This window comes from Pantherophis guttatus, chromosome 3 (assembly GCF_059756535.1).
Source record: "Pantherophis guttatus breed Tessera chromosome 3, ASM5975653v1, whole genome shotgun sequence".
NCBI classification, from domain to species: domain Eukaryota; kingdom Metazoa; phylum Chordata; class Lepidosauria; order Squamata; family Colubridae; genus Pantherophis; species Pantherophis guttatus.
The window spans coordinates 149,418,998-149,436,997 of NC_142065.1; the positions used below are offsets into that span (position 1 = coordinate 149,418,998).

The 18,000-nt window shown below is 36.2% G+C and overlaps 1 protein-coding gene across 1 annotated transcript in view; it reads right to left on the reverse strand.

Moving 5' to 3' along the window:
• Positions 1-473: 473 nt before the first annotated feature.
• Positions 474-18,000, reverse strand: part of JARID2 (jumonji and AT-rich interaction domain containing 2) — a 242,420-nt gene continuing 224,893 nt past the window's right edge. Inside the window, exons 10-18 of the mRNA XM_034429207.3 lie at positions 17,795-17,913; positions 16,726-16,796; positions 15,601-15,715; positions 13,352-13,457; positions 10,307-10,489; positions 9,860-9,990; positions 8,138-8,318; positions 7,072-7,179; positions 474-2,348 (exon numbers count right to left, since the gene is read on the reverse strand). Coding sequence (XP_034285098.1) covers positions 2,172-2,348; positions 7,072-7,179; positions 8,138-8,318; positions 9,860-9,990; positions 10,307-10,489; positions 13,352-13,457; positions 15,601-15,715; positions 16,726-16,796; positions 17,795-17,913 — 1,191 coding nt within the window. The 3' untranslated portion in view covers positions 474-2,171. The remainder of the gene's footprint in view (positions 2,349-7,071; positions 7,180-8,137; positions 8,319-9,859; positions 9,991-10,306; positions 10,490-13,351; positions 13,458-15,600; positions 15,716-16,725; positions 16,797-17,794; positions 17,914-18,000) is intronic.

The window sequence follows — 18,000 nt, forward strand, 5'->3', positions numbered from 1 at the left end:
ACCATATTGGTAGCTATAGCGATATTGTGAGGATCACAGGTTCTACTTTCCCCCTTCTGTAAATATTTGAAGGAGAGATGTTCTAATTTGATATTACGTCTAAGGTCTTGTTCTATGAGTGGGCAAATATACTTGCAAACAATTGGCAGCTTTATTTTTTATCTTTTCTAATATTTTAGAAAATATTGATTTAGCTTGCTCACAAAGCCTATGTACTATTGAATTATTCTGTCTCAAAGGAGTGTGAGAGGGAAAGATAATTCAGCGCTGTAGTTCTTCAAAACTCCTCTGTTTGGACTGCAAATTAGTTGAAACATTTATTTCACTTTTGTTGCAGTAATATATCTCTGCAAATGACTTGAAGTACTATTCCATAAACTACATCTTTTCTAAGCCCATGATAACAGTTCTAAAATAAGACAGCTAGCTTTAAATAATATGATCTCTACTGCTTTCAGAAGAAAGACAAAGTGTCCAAAAAGTGTATTTTTATTAAACCTTGTATTACAAACCTGAAAAGTAAACAAAATCTGGCAATAAACATGAAGTCTTTCCTTACAAGGAAAGAGCAGAGCAGCGCTAATAAATTAAATGTCAAACTGTAAGCCATAGTCAGAAGTTTACTGTCAAGAAGGAAAAAATACACAGCAAGGCCATAAAAACCGGACAACCACATTGGAAACACTCGACTCTCTGTTATTGTTAAATATTCCAAAACAATTCAGTCTTCTGCAACAACCAACAATATGTATTTTATAAGACTTTCCTGACAGTCACTCACCACTGGCAAGCTCAGTGCAATATGGGTAGCTCTACGGTTTTGTTGAATTCAATTATGAAACAAGAGTTTGTGAAAACATTTTCCCTTTTTTATTCCACACATACTGTACACACAACCAGAAAAGGGCAACAACTACTCCATTATTATTTTTGTTGTTGTTCAGTGATGTAAGCAGCACTTATAAATGTTACAAGAAAAACCCTGTAAGCATCCAATCCAACCGACGAAGAAAGTGAAACGTAAGGCTTTTCTTCATCTTGTCTCTTTGCCACCCTTCCCCACCCTCCCAAGAAAAGGCTCAAGTATTTAAAACAATTTACAGGCGTATGTACAAAAGTTATGATACTTTTTTTTTTTGTTACACGTGAAAAGAAAAAAAAAAAGACAAGATGGGAGCAAATGCATTTTCACATTCAAAAGAAGTATGCAAACGTGCTAGTGGCTCTAAATGTGATCATACAACAAAACAAAATTAATGCTGACTGTGACAGGGTAAAAACAGCAGTGGAATGAGAATGGAATGTTAAAAGATTGCACGTCTATGACAAGAAGCATGGCTTCAATCATTTTTCAAGGATGCTATTGAAGGGTTTTTGATAAAGTAGACAACAGCACCAAAAAAACCACAACAACCCAGAATGGATTTCCTAATGAAATCAGGCACAGTTTTCGCTCACATGCCTCCGCAAAGCAGGCAGTCTTTTTTTTCTTTCATTTCCTCCTCGAACAGATGCATAGTGAAGTGCTGGTAACAGAGAACATTTTCTCCAAATCTCCCATTTGCCTATGATTAGAAAACTAAGTCCATCTTCAGCTGCCATAACCTCTCAAATAAAAGTGTGTATTCTCCAATTTAAAAAGGTACAAAACTTTTCCTGCCTGTTACAGAATACAAGCCAAAAGTATAGTAATTTCTTTCAAGTTTTGCCTCCTATCCCTTTTTTTTTTCGCTATAGAAAAAAAAATCTGCTGACATGATTGGAGAACAAATTATAAAACGCACCAAACTTCAACCTACCCAGAAAAATAAAAGAAGGGGGTTATTTAAAAGCCTTCTCACAATTAGTAGGTGGGAAAAGGCCTTTTTTTGTTTTCAGGCAGGGAGACAAAAACAAATTTTATCAGTTCCCTTGCTATCAAAAAAATGAGTGTACAGCAGTTAAAAAAATCCTGCTGTATCAAACTATCCTAAGTATAAAATAAAAATAAAAATAAAATTCAACAGTTTAATGCTAAATCAAAATTAGTTCTCTAAAACCAGAAGAAAATCTTCTGTAGAGCTAGTGCAAAGACAGCTTGTAATCTACAGCAATACTCCAAACTATGATATAATTACAAAAAATATATATAAAATTGACCAAAATGAGAGAGACTGTTGGCATCTTCATGATTAACTTGAAGCACTTTTGGATGAACTGGAGGATGAAAGTCTTGATGATGGCACGTCAAGGGTTGCTCTCTTGCGAGGCCCTCTTTTTGGTGTAGGCTTGCTGATACAGATCTCAATGGTGCCGTTCTTGCCAGATACTTTTCCACAAATTTGATTGACTAAGCTGATGATTTGTTCCTAGTTGAAAGAAGAAAAAACGTGTTTTCTTTTTTCTTTTTAACAACCAATTTCCTATTCCAAATACCATGGCAATAATATGAGAAACTAAAGCCAAGACACAGCAACCAAGCTTTCCTTAGCTGACTGGCTGTAATCTGAAGTGATTATTACTACTGCTAGTCTCTGTGTATCACACAGGACGTTTTACTACCTGGGTTGACTCTGTGGCAGCCCGCCCTGTCCCACTTAAAATGTTAGCTGGCCAATGTTCAGTACCTCTTTTCTAGCCATGCTGCCTTCTCTGAGTGCACTTGGGCACTGCTGAGTGCATTTATGTCTTCCATTTTAAGTCTTTATATTCTAAAAAACATACAGAAACAACTGAAACCCCACTCTACAAATTGTTTCCTTATCCTTGAAATGCTTTAATTTCTCCTTTGAGAACCATCATTTTTAATTTTAGTGAGGCCTATGGCCTTATTTTTCTAAAAATGCTCCATTATGTGTACTGAGCTTCTCTACTAATGGACACGCTAAGGGCTTATTTTGCTGTTGCAAGAGACATCCACCGGAGTTGTATATCCTGTATATTTGCTAAAACCTGACATTGCAGGGATACTTAGAACAGATCATTTTGTTCCCTTTATTTGGGAACAGGTTCTTACAGCAGATCACAAAGTCCAGAACGTTCCTCTCTAGTCCGGCTGATGCTTGTATAACCTTAACAGCAGTTTTAGGCCTCTAGAAATGAATGTCAAGGGAGTCGAGATGGAAGTTGGTACCAATCTCGGATCTTAAGCTTTCCAGATACAAAGATGCAATTTCAGCTTTAACGGCCAGTGTCAGTGTCCAAGAAATGCAAGTAAAGGCCCAGTTAGGAGGATCATAAGCTCCCAAAGAAGAAACTTTGTATACTAGATTTGTATCTGCCACTCTGGAGCTCCAGCCACCAATCCTGACTATCATTTAGTAGTTGTGTTTGGGAAAGAGAATGCTAGAGCCATGAAATCAAGTCAGAATTATACAGTTCTCTAAGGATGTAAGGATTTGCAATTTTGCCAAATGCCACACAATTAAACAACCTCCCCTGTTAGTGACCTGATAGTATACTGTTGTATAATCCTCATTCCTCTCACAGAACAGAAACAATCCTGTGTGTGTAGGATGACAGCTGAAATTTTTAGTTTAAACACTTCAAACTTCCTGGTTTTTCACATGTGCCCTGGATTTCTGCATCTTGTACTGATAGACTTGTATGGCTAGTTTCCAATATCTCAATGGGAATAAGTAGTTTAAGGGGAAAATTTCCAATTAGAGATATATCACTTGTAACTGATAAATAACTGATCTTTTTAAAATTTATTTAGACTTCTATACCGCTTCATAGTGCTTTACAGCCCTCTCTAAGCGGTTTACAAAGTTAGCATATAGCATATTGCATATTAGCATATTGCGTTCGCATTAGCATATTGCCCCCAACAATCTGGGTCCTCATTTTACCCACCTTGGAAGGATGGAAGGCTGAGTCAACCTTGAGCCGGTGAGATTTGATCTGCTGATCTGCTGAACTAGCAGTCAGCTGAAGTAGCTGCAGTACTGCACTCTAACCACTGCGCCACCTTGGCTCTTGCCACATTGTTGATGATGCTAATTTGATCACTCTCTGATAATATACCCATCTTAGCTCTTTGGACTAAGAACTAACTAAAAACTCTGAGTCCTGATTTCCTCTTTGGGGGGAAGGCTTGTTCAGTAATAAGAGAAATAAATACCCTGGGGAAACTGAGGAATGCAACCATGCAGGGTCTTGTATCTCAAGCATCTCCTTAAAATATATATTTAGCAACTATGTTGTTTTTCTGTTTTCTTACTATGGCTATTCAGTGTTCTTGAACCAAATGACCACCTGCTTATACTAGGCCCATTTCTAAGTATTTCTAATGACAGACAGACATTCCCCTCAGAGCCTCTTGATGATTTTAGTATAACCTTTCTCCAAGTTCTTCAAACTTATGACCAGATCTAAACTTATGGGAAACAACATCTGTGCCTTATGGAATTATTCTTCTTACTGCACTTGACAGGACAGGATTGGATTTTCTCCAGAGCTCTCTTTTGGTCTTGAAAGTCACCTCAGGCTCTCATGTCTTGCAAGATATTAAGTCTGTTTCCCCTCTACCAACTTGATTGATTGCTTAAATTTAGGCAAGGCCTGTTTCAGAATCTACCAAAGGTTAGTGCTTTACATAGATAATAGCAAGCTTTTTCATAAGTCCCCCTGACCATTCTTCTATTCCAAAGAGCAAGGTATATTTTTAAATCTTTTCCTAGCATTTGTCTCTAGAGATATATAAATACTATCTGCTTTTCTTATCATCTGGTAGGCATGCTGACTCTCAGGCAGTCAGGACACCCTCCATTAAAGTATGAAGTATTCCCACCACATGCACTTTTCCAGGACATTTGCAGAGTGGCAGTGCCATCCTATCTAATCATTGTCATTGAGTGTTACTAGGAGATGTGACATCTAGCACTTATGCCTCATTTGGCAAAGTGGTGCTCCATCCTGACTCATCTGTCCTACCTCCACAAATACAGCAGATTTTTAACTGCATTCATGTTCTTCTTCCACCTTCCCAGCTATGGGTGATTCAATTACTATTTCTTCTGGAAACAATGTTATGAGAAAGAACCGAGAATTGGCTCAAGATAATGTTGGTAAATGGTAAAGGATTCAGACTCTCTTTAATTCAGCTCATCTGCAGGATGTTCTAGAAGACTAGATCAGGGGTCCAACTTTGGCAATTTTAAGACTTGTGGACTTGAACTCCCACAATTCTGAAATCTCACTATCTGGCTGGCTGGGGAATTCTGGGAGTTGAAGCCCACAAGTCTTAAAGTTGCCAAGGTAGGACAATTCTGGACTACATTATCAGCATGAAGGAAGAGATAGTCAACTAAACCCAGATGAAATCAACTACTATTCAGCACTATATGAATGACCCTTGGACTGATGTGTTCCTTCTCACTACTCCTTCATTACTGATGAAAAGAGATGCTAAATTTTATGTCTGATTTTGCAAATAAGTCAAGACTTAAATTGTTAACAGTGGATTGTTTCAATAAATTAAAATAATGATCACCCAGTCTAGGACTCATAAAACATGTTAAATCATCAATACAGGTAATCATCGACTTACGACCAGAATTGAGTCCAAAAGTTCTGCTGCTAAAGGAGACATTTGTTAAGTGAGTTGTCTCCTGTTTTATGACCTTTCTTGCCACAAGTGAATCACTGTAGTTGTTAAGTTAGTAACACGGTTGTTAAGTAAACCTGGCTTCCCCATTGACTTTGCTCGTCAGAAGGTCACAAAGGGAGATCAAATGTCCTGGGGCCTTGCAACTATCATAAATATGAGTCAGTTGTCTAGTGACTGAATTTTGATCATGTGACCATGAGGATGTTGCAATAAGTGTGAAAAATAGTCATAAGTAACTTCGAACAGTCACCAAACAAATTGTTATAAGTCAAGGACTACTTGTAATATTTTTAAATGGAGGTAAGGAGAGCATATAATGTTAAGATGGTATTGTATAATGTTAGAAACATGCTAAGAAATCATTACAAGATAGAGCAACTGGTATATTTGACTGATAGCTACTGATATCCTACCATTATATACCAACTGAAACTTGGGGACCAGAATTAATTAGTTAGAGTTCCATAAAAATATGTAACCTGTGACTCTAGAGAGTTTTTCTGCTTCATAGTGAATAACTCTGGACTTTCTGCAATCTATATTTGCAATCTGCATTTTCAAGAACAATGAAAAGTGTCATTTTAGTGTTAACAGTTTTGGATTTAAGTCTACAACAGACATCCATTTTATTTGGGGGGTTTGTTTTCTGCCTGTTTCTTTGGATTTGGACAAGAACTCTTTAGTTGATAGGGTACAAAATGGATTAACTCTCAACGAACAAATCAGCCTGGGTGCAGAAATTTATATAATGTATTGGCATTCATTCCAAACAAACATTGGGGCTTTTCATTCCACATTGTTTCAATTAGTCTGAAGTCCCAAAATTGGTTTATTTATTTTTTTAATTCCTCCAAACTATAGACACATGAAGGGAACATGAGTCTGTCAAACAGCAGACAAAATGTCCATCTTTGTTGCCTTTGTCTGGAGCTAATTAAGGAATGGAGGAGGAAGTTTGAGGGAGGGTCAGTTAAATGTCTCTTAGACATTAAAAAAGACAATACTCTGATAGATACATTTACTGTTGTTTTTAAATGATTTGTTATAGAGCGCTTTAAAGTACAAAGATTCTGGTGGTATCTGTACTCAACATGCTACTTGTTGAAGTATGTCAACTGCAAAACCATGGCTTCCCTTGATGAGCTTTGAAGACAAAAAATTGTACACACTGTGTATGTAAAGAAGACATCTGAAGCCAAGGAATTGCTAAGGAATTGTATTTTTGCTACTGTGAACACTGTTTACAGTGTAGGGCTGTTCAAAACTATTTTTTCATTTTATAATTCTTAAAACAAGTGAGGGGGTAAAAGGCAACAATGCAAATTTATCAAGAAAACTTACTGTAACAATAAATATAAATTATCCATAATATTAAAAAGCAAGAGCAGCAACTCTACAGATTATACATGCAACATATCAAACTTATAAATTATACAGCCTTAAAAAATAACCCGCAAGAACACAAACAGTATAATACAGACCTCATCATAACGATACATTAGTTTCAATCCACGACAAGACTTCTGTTTTTCTACATGCCGCAGGGCGCATTCGAGGCAGAAGACAACATTTTCATTTTCCTGTACAACCTGCAATATTTACAATCATAGGTTGAGAATACTGATAAGATACGGGTCATATTGAATGTCTGCATTTCAGCTGAAGCCTTAATGTAACTTATCTTAGATAGTGAGATAGTATTACATTTTTTGAAAACCATTTATAATTTCAGTAAAACCGAATTCAACAGGTTATGAAGTAGTTAACTGTCTTGTTTCAAAGCAAATATTCAAATACGAGCAAATATCCCCTATGGAGCAAATATCTCTATAGCAAAGTTTTTTTTTGTATTCTTGACAAGTCTGTATTCTTGGATGGCGGCGGATCTATTTTGAGCATCCCATTCATCAGTGCTTTCTAGGAGACACTGTTGAAATACGTGTCTTGCACTTTGTTGAAGTATGCGCATTATTTTATAAATTATTCTGCAGTTAGAAAACAATTGATATATTAAAAGAGCAATAATTCTAATAATTCTATTACATTTCTGTTCTAGCCCCTGCTCTCCTGAAGAGCATCCCCCAAGAGACATGGATGGTGTCCATTCTCTGGAGGTTTGGAAAAGCTCTTAAACCCTGGGTTTGCTCCCATGCCTGGGATTAATGATAGACCGGGGATGGTTGGGGATTGTTATATAGGGTTTTATTATGGCTTCTTTTAGTCTAGGCTGTTTTGTCTGTGTTTTTAACTATCCATTAAACTTTGCAAACTGCAGAATCTATTGGGGTGAGCAGCTGTATCAAAGTAAGAAAGGAGGTAAGAAAGAAAAGAAAGGGAAGGAAGGAAGAAAAGAGAGAGAGAGAGAGAGAGAGAGAGAGAGAGAGAGAGAAAGAAAGAAAGAAAGAAAGAAAGAAAGAAAGAAAGAAAGAAAGAAAGAAAGAAAGAAAGAAAGAAAGAAAGAAAGAAAGAAAGATGGATGGGTAGACAGACAGATGGCTGGATAGATGGAAAGAATCAGGAATCCAGGATTTGAGAAATTTCTCTTACCATGGATAAGTAACAGAGATGCTGGCATATCTGACACCTTCTTTCGGATGTCTCTAACTGCCACTTTCGAGGCTTTTTCTTCCCATCCACTCCCAAACTGCTGTTGTCATGGCTCCCATAGCGAGCTGAAGAATGGAGACCGGCCTCGTATAGCTGCCGCCGCTGCCTCAATTCTGTGTCCCTGTGAAGATTAAAAATAATTAGAACACAGCACAGCCTCAAAGGGGAATTCAAAGTTACATCTGGAAGGCCTCATTTTTACATGCAGCTGAGCTTTTAATAATTGTCAGTGGATAACTGACAATTTCGTTATATGGGTATACTGTGTATATACGTACAATGACAATAAACTTTATATATATATAAAACACGGCACTGCATACATTTCCAGGGAGCAGTGCCAAACTCCTGCTGCTCCTTAATCCCACCTAAGATTGTGTTAGTGACCACTGCAGAACAAGTAGGAATTCTGAAAACTTCAGAAGCTGAGTTCTTGTAGGAATCTCTATGACACTCCTTACTTCAACTAGACTGTTTTTGCCAGCCTGAATTGCCAAAAGAAATGTCTCTCAAGACACTTCCTAGGAATCCAAGAATGATGAAGGCTTGACATTTAGTAAAAAAAAAAAAAGTAAAAGCTGAATATATTGCCTAGAGTCACTGTGGCTTCAAAAGTCTGATTTATGAATGCAGATACATGCTGACCATAGAGGAGGAACAAATGGAACATCATGTGCAAAAGTAATGAGTGGATGAGAACAACAGAAAGTTATTCAAAGCAGCACAAATTAGATTTCAAAAGAAGGCTATCCTTGACTTGATACACTGAAGATGCTTTGCGTTGCAACTTAAAACAGCTCCAGCTACTCTAATGATTAGCAGTGTTATTGTGAAAACTCTTACTGTTCTCATAGGAAAAGAAATTCAGTTGGAACAAACCTGAGGACCATTTAGATGGACAAATAGGAAAACAAATGTGAGCCCTCTTCACATTTACAAAATGCCCTTTTAAGAAAATGCATATATAAAAGTAACATGGATGTAACATTCTCGAGAAGGAGAAACTCCATGTGGAGATCCTCAAAGAACCTCTCAAGTCTTCTGTCCTGAGTGCAAATACGCAAGGAAGAAGACTTGATTCAGACTATCAAATTAACAAATTAGTTTATTAAATACAATTTGTAGATTCCAGTCATCAGATTTTCTATGGATCCTTGATCTATGCGATGTGCTATCGATCACACTTGAATTGTGGATAACGAAGCTACATGATAAAGAACAAAGAGAACACAGCATTATATTAGAAAGACAACAGCTTTCCCTTCCTTTCAAAAATGTCCTAGAGAGGGGAAGGAAAAATATTCAATACTCTTTCAGTGTTGAAAAGGGAGAAGCTGTGGAACTCTGCTCATGCCACAGTCAGATTGAAAGAGAGGCTTTTCTTGGCTATCTATAACTACAAAACAACCTATATGAATGTTCGGAGCAGAATGTTTTAAGCTCTGGGTGCAAATACTGAGTTCCTTCATTTAAAAAAAAGTGAATGCTTGACAGAATGCTTGAATCCTTCATTTTTGTCTTCAATGGTTTACCAGCACACCAAGTGTGGAAGGTCTTCTCCATCTGCGGTTGGGCTCATTGGTCCTGGCTGTCTCACAGCACCCACTGTAATTGGCATTAGAGTTTCTTTCAAGAGAAAAGCGGATATGAAACAAAGGTTACCTGAGCTCTCTCAGAAGGGCCGATATTGTACTCAGAGCAGAACCATTTTCTTTCTTGGCTTCAGCTGTCGCAATTTGATACAGCAGCTTTTCCATTGAAAATGGCTTGGGTATATGTCGCCTCTTCATTTCCTACCCACAAACATTCCACTGTTAGCTCTCCTTTACCATACAATGAAATACATTCCAATAGAAAGACCACAGCCTAGACTGCACCATGTGCAATCATTCATATGACATCTCCAAATCAGACTTGATTGTTTAATAGCTAACCAATTCTGGGATTTCATTTTGAAAGTTAGACATTGTCTAAGAAATTTATAAGCAAAATAGGTGTTTGTAATAATGACTGGTTTCATTAAATAGCATGGCACACAATATGCCTGTGAAGTGTTTTGTCTGCTTTTACAAAAGGCATTCTGCTTTTTGAAAAGTTCGACACTTTTACCTTGGCAGTTTTAAAACCCATGCTTGTCCACTGGGTGGTAGCAAAGTGCACAGTTTCAGAGACATTGTAACCGCAGCATACTTTTGACACAAAAGATCCTGGAAAGCAGACAACGAACTGCCCGCTCTGTTGTACAGTACGGTGCACCTTGATCCCCTCTTTGCACAATACCTCTGGGGCGATCTAAATAGAGAGAAGAAAGGAAATCACCCTTTTAAAATCTTATTTTCCGGCCATTCAGTACTGTATAGTGCAATGAAATTTGATCGAACTTAGATGTCTTCAGGTTACAATGTACTTCAACTCCCATAATCCCACAATCCCTGTTCCATAAAACAATACCGATATCACATAAACTTTAAATGTTGCAATACAAACTGGAACTTCCAGTGCTTATTTCTTATACATATGCTATGATCCTGAAAACAAACACAGCTATTAATTGTTAGTAACTACAACTAAGACCTTGATCATTAAGTGAAGTGGTCACTAAGTGAAACAACAACTGGGTTTATGATCTTATTTCAGTTTTCCTTTGCTTTACAGACCTGTGAAGATTGTAAATATGAGGATTGGTCACAAAATAATTTCTTCATTACTGTAATAATTGTGAATGATCACTAAAAGACACATTTGCTAAACAAGGACCACTTGTACTCTCAAACCTTAGAGGTAGAAATAGACTTTGTGAAATATCATATTTCGATGCATCAAGAAAGCTACTTTAGGCAGGAGTTTCAAATTTCCAGAAACGTTGACAACATGAGAAAAATATTTCCCATCCTTGGAAGTTACTTTTAATGGAAATCAAAATACATGCCAGCCTTCTTTACCTATTTACCAACCAAGATTATTTTTTGGGGGGTGGGGTGGGGTGTAACCTTCTTTTTTTTTAAATGGATGTATGGGTTGTTTGGGGATGTACTATTGGCTGTATGATATGCTAGAAATTAGTCTGAGAGATGGCATGTCTGTGCTTACAATAGTATCCAATAAGGTGGCTAAGGAGTGGTTACCAAAGTGGATGGATGCTAATGAGATGAGAGAAGCTGTATGATCCGAAGCTGAAATATGAATAGGTTACCAGTTTGGAAATTATCTTGTCTTCAGGGTGTTGGGGAGACTAGCTATTGTGCTTCATATTATCAGAAGAGAGTGAGATGAGGACCTTGCAGCTGACATGTGAGCTCCATTTGAAGTCAGAGTGGCAACAGTGATGGGATGTAATATGGTAGCCATCCACTCAGGAGGACACCTTATTGAAGTGGGAGATGGAGCTGACATGAAGAAGACTGAGGGTGCATTCTTCAAGGGAATAATTCAGTGGTGAAATGCTACCGGTTCGCACTGGTTCAGGCGAACTGGTAGTGATAAAAGCTACTGGTTGGTCTGAACCAGTATTTCCGACGATCAGCTGTGCTACACAATTTATATTTGCTAGAAAGCAGGAAATCCTGCTTTCTAGCAAATCTAAATCGCGTAGCACAGCTTTTCCCCTTCTTGCTGTTCTACTTACCTTGTTAAGCCTCCTTTTTCTGTGCACAGCGCGTGTTTGGTGTGTATTGCACATGCGCTGTGTGCTTTTGCTGCAGTGTGCATGTGTGCACACTGTGTGTGTTTGGCGTGCACCATGCATGCACGGGCAGAGAATCGGTGGCAATCCACGGAGGATTTCACCACTGGAACAATTCATCTGAATAGAATGCTGCTGGAGAAGACAGGAAGTCTTATGGTGTGCATTGAGATTGGCCTGAGATTTGGATATAATTTTGTCTGATATGGACTTGGAATGCCTGAGCCAGTAGAGGACACCCAAAGCAGCAGTTTTAGTAGTTGTTGGGGCTTGGATGGGTGATAAAAAGGTCAAACACAGAGATTTCTGACTTCCTTTTCATTTGGACTAATCCTAGGTGAAACAATATAGTTCTTTATTTTAATGATAATATTCTTATGGCAATTCTTATTGGTTGCTAAGTTTTAATATTTTAACTTATCCCAGTGGCTTTTATAAGCATTAATGTATTACTGTGGTTGTTTTAATTGTTCTAACATTATAAACCACTGGGAGTCTCTGGGAGATTTGATGGTATATCAGTGTAATAAATCAATAAAAAAACCAATACTTTTCTTATCAAACTTATAAAAATGTACTTGCTTTAACAGACAACAGAAAAATGAATATTTTACAATTTGGAAAGTATATAAAGTATCTGCTTTTAAATAAAATATACTTTGATTATTTATTTTAAATAGTTTAAATACATTTTTAAAAGGAAATACTCCTAAAGTAACTTATAGAAGCAATCCATTGGAGGTTTTTCTTAGAGATAAGACCCACCGTTTAATGGTGGGTCTAGCATATGCTGGATTATGGGGTCAAAAGAATGAACGCCTTAGGCATGCACAAGCATAACATAGGCATGCATACATTTTTTTTTCCATTTATACTGTCAATGTATAGGCAGCCTATAAGAGGCTATCTGTCACCTCCATGTGTTTTTCTTGTAGTGCTATGGCCAAATCATCAGTGTATCCAAATCTGCGTTGCTGGCATATCTGATATGTTTAAGCTGAATAGTGTGGGTGCACTTACAGAGCCTTGTGGGAGGCCATTGTTTAATTTTCTTACCTTACTTATGTTGTCCCCCATTATTATCTGAAAGGACTTATCGCTCAGCATGTTATTAATTAGTCGACACAGAATTTTGCAGGGGATAATATGGCACAGTTTGTATAACAACCCATCCTTCCAAAATGTGTCATATGCCACAGTTAGATCTAAGAACATGGCCGTGGTTTTGAAGCCTTGTTGGAATCCTGCTTCAATATAGCCTGTTAGACTTAGCACCTGGTCTACACAGCTCCATATCATGTGGCATATCAAGATTTAATTAAACGGTTGAGTTTTACATATACCCATGGCTGTATGTTTTTTCATTTAGTCCTTGCTTCAAATACCTTTACAACAGGGTTCACTGCTATTCATAAAGTTACAAAACAAAATTGAACTGGATTCCTCTAGACAGAAATCAGAAATTGACTTACCATGACGTTACTTTCAAGCATTTCCAGTCCTGGAGTGCCATTGGCTTGCAACAGGGTATGTACCACTTTGTCAAGTTTTTTCTCCTCCGCAGCAGGAATGCAATACCTGTTCACATTTGACACAGAGAGGAAATCATAAAAAGGGATATGAATTCTAGACCAAATAAGGTACTATGCATCAGAAGGAAGTGTCCCTAATTGTATCTCCATAACTGAATGCCAACCTAAGAGGTTAAAAACTAAATTGGAAAAGATGCCGTAAGCTGGGGGGAAAATCATTATTTAGACAGTGTCTAAAATAAGATTAAGTTTCACAATTACAGTATTTAGTAACAGTACATCATGACACTAATGCCGAGTTATATGTTACGCAAGACAGAGAATAAAAAGATTTTATCAGCTGAACAGCACATAGAACAGAAGGGAAGGGACTTGATTGAACCCACTCCTTATGAATCTGCAGTCAGCATGCCTCTGTATGCAAAGGCAATTTTTTTTAGGTTAAGTGTTTTCAATACTACGTTCGTTAGTTAATTATACATAACAGAATATGTCATCTTTATAAAATCTAGAGCTCATTGTTAAAATCCAAGTAATGTACAACTATCTGCAGCAATAATCTGCACAGTATAAATCGTAAGGTAAAATAAAGAATTACAGTAATTTCTCTTGAACAGTGAAAAAGCTATCCTTATATAACTGATTGAATAATTGAAGTTAGATTATTAAGAATTTATGTTAAGACAAATCAAAATTTCAGATGTGACACAAGTTCATATATAGAATTAGTAAAAAAAAATTCCAAGTAAAATTAAATAGTGAGAGATTTACTTCTGAAATGTTATTCTGGATAAGGTACACTCCTGCAACATAATTAGTCATTCTGTGGCAACTGTACACACTTTCCAATAAAAAAATGCAAGGTATTCTTGCAGCAGTTACCATGTACAAAACTTCTTCGATATATTTTGTGAGGACAAAAAGTTTAATAACACTTAGTTTTAAAAAAAAAGGTTGGAAAAGAAATTCAGCCTGTAGAATTTGTTTCATTCTATTATAAATCATTTTCTGAAATTTTCCAAAACTGATACTTAATATAGGAAAACAATCCCAGCTAATTGTTACATTTCTATAGTTAAAAAATTAACTACAACGATTTCTTCACAGCCAAGCCAAGCTGTAGACCCTGAATATTTAAATCTTTCTCCAGATAGTTTTTTTTTTTTAAATCAAGAGCCACTGATTTAAATTTCATACTGGTAATTAATTACTCAAGAAAGCCACGATCTTTCACCCTCTCAATGATTATAATGCAGTAAATTATATCTTGTACATTTAGGCTGTACCAAACTTTTTACATTAGGTTAGTAAAAAGCACTGAAAAATTGAATGTGTGAAACAGTGTATTTAAAAAAATTACCTGCTTTTCTGACTTCGAGGAAGGCTTTTTTTTCTATATAACAAGGCAGGGAAGTTTTTTTTAAAGCTCTTTTTAAATTTTACATTTGGTTTCAAATGGCTAGAATAAAACCTGATCTTGCAGGAAGATCAGAAAAATCCATGAATAGTAGATAAATTTAATCAACTTCCATCAGTAACTCTTCCTACCTATTTATGAAGCACATTTTAAAGAGGTAAAGAGAACCATTCATGGAAATCAGAATGGGTTATTTCTTGCTTGAATAAGAAGTCTTTTTCTGATACCGTGGGATTGTTAGACCCGTTAAGCTAGAAAACACAGATCGAATAAGATTCCCAATTTCTCAATACCTTTGTGAGCTTAATTTCAAAGTATCTGAACCATTAGGAACTGAATGAATTTCAATATTAAGACTATATTAATCTCACTTCCTTGTTATATTAGGTAGTAAAATTTAATTGTGCCACAACAAATGCCAGGTTGACTTTTACTTGGATATTTTAAAATACATTACAGCAGTTAAGTTAGAAAAAACGTAAAAGATAAATCCTAATGCAACTCTATAAAATGCCTTTCTCACCCAGGAAAATAATAACAATAATTTGGAGTGCCAGGTTAAACATTTTGTTCATCCTAATCTTTTACTTATCTTTTTTATACTTACTAGGATATTTTACAGTGCTCATTTTTAACATTATTGAATCCTGCCTTGAAATTCTAAATAGAATGATTAATGGTATAATTTTTTTATTTTGAAATAAAAATTTCTGCAAATCCCCAGCAAAAGCAAGGGAAGTAGAGCAAAGAAACACACTTAAGAGTTACTTACCAAATGCAGTCAGCACCAGTGTGTAAGTAGTCAATATATGGAAGGTGATTTTGGTCTCGAGACCAGCATGAGGTAGAAAAGACCATGCCAATGTTTAGCCAAGGAATTGTCACTCCTAAATTAGTAACATCAGATCAGAAGAAAACATGATTACTGCCAATCTTCTCATTTTAAAAAACCTATTAAATTTTGACACTACAACCATCATAAATACATGCCAGTTGATCATGTAACCATGGGAGTGCTGTAATGGTTGTGTGAAAAATAAGTCATTTTTTCAGTGCTGTTGTAACTTCAAATGATTGCTAAACAAATAGTTGTAAGCTGAGGACTGTCAAGAGCTAAACAATGTCAGTGTCTGGAAAAAATAACATTCCTTTCCTCTGAGGAAGCTGAAGATGTGCAATAGGTATAAATACTCATTCCATAATTATCTCCATAGACAAATACAGTTGCACTATTGAAACTGCGTGAGAAAATTACAACTTTTTTTTTACTAGGTATGATAACAAAATTTGAAAATAATAGCAATATCATACCACTATCAACTTTGACAACTGCCTCAACCAGCCTTTGTATAGTAGAAATCACCAAAGGTTTTTGTAAAGAAAAACAGTAACAGCAAAAATCTGCACATTAATTGGCATAGCATAAATCCTTTGGGACAGCAAATAATGGAGCTACTTGTGCCTATCAATCACCATAGAGACATTAGACATTACCACTAATGTACTGAATATTAATGAACAGGCTACAACAGATTTGAAGAAGTCAACAAGGACATGATCTGCACTATATATTTAGCCTCCACCTCAATCTGATTCTTTTTATAATACAAGGATCTGAGTTAAACTGTGGTGTGATTATCGTAACAGACAACACAAATCTCAGCAGCCTCACATGAAGAGAAGTCTGCCCATCTGTGTTGAACAGACTGAAGGGTCAATGGATAGCAGAATCACATTTAGTTTAAATACTGCCATGACAAAAAGTTTACTGAATGTTAATTTATTTTTAAACATCATTTATAGATGCCTGGTTACAGGGAAATGGGGAAAATGTGATTTATTCCAAATCTTTCTGAGTGCCACAACTACAAGTATGGAGAAAGAGAAATCTTCTTACCAGGCACAGCACCAAGATGTCGCAGGATGGATCCCGTGTTATTAGGAAGGACTGTTAGGTTCCATCCATGCCTGTGCAAATTAAATAATATAGGTAACTGTAAGCAAATATTAAATGCCAACTCAAAATATTCTGCTTCTGATAGTGAATCTAGAGGAAAAAATACTCCTCTTTCTTGTTCAAAAAAATCTAAGTACACAATTTTTTGTACAACTGATCGAAAATCTTACATTCGTTTTCAGTGTTCTGGCTAATTTTTTTGAAGAACTAAAATGATTAACAAGAAATTGATTAACTTTCTGAAAACGTTTATTTTTATAGATGTCAATAATTAAAAGCATCAGGACTACTACTTCTTCATTTTAATAGTTGTCCTGTTCCCAATGTAGAAAAACAAATAAACAAAATATATAATTATTCATTGGTGACTAGAATTACTCTCTGATGACAGACTATATGCTGGTTGGGAATTCTGAGAACTGCAGTTTTAATTCAATTAGATGGCACCATGTAAAAGGAGGCTACTATAATGCTTTTATGGCTACCTTGAAAGAAAGATGCTATGAATTAATAGCTAACTATACATTTTCATCCAAAATAGGTTATAATTCAAATTTAAATACCCTCTGAAATATCATGTTTGGGGAACAAATAAAGTAAACCTAGCAAAATGATTAAATTAAATGACAAGACAACCTAGGAAAGCTAACATATACTGGATTCAGCTACTTTATGCAATCAACCAACCAAATGTCCACCCCCTCACATCCCAAAAGGTTTGAAAGACTCTATTCTCGGCAGTAGATTGATTTGAAATATATATTGCCTTTTAAACCTCTTACTCTTAAGTTAAAATAGTACAGGAACATGCAATTTTATGGCTCTCACAAAAGAGTCTGAGCTGAAATTATATCCTTCTCACTTGAGACTTTATAGTTATCAATGCACACCATATCACATGGATCAAATGGAGTAGTATCTCAATAAAACAATTAGTTCCCATTGTTGTACTGGCCAGAGAAGATTAAAAAAATCAAGCAGAATTCTAGATAATGTTGCCATGTATTACCTTGAAAAAGGTTCCGATTTTCCCACAGGGAAGCCACTGCCATGGGTATTAGTGTCCACTTTCCCACAGTGTACTGCTACATGGCAGTCCTTCTGTTCTACTAATCTCCAGTATTCTTGCTATCAGAGAAAAAAAAACTATCCAGTTGTAATAGATGTTTAAAATTATGGCCAAATACAGTATCTCAAACATTCTTTACCTTTTTC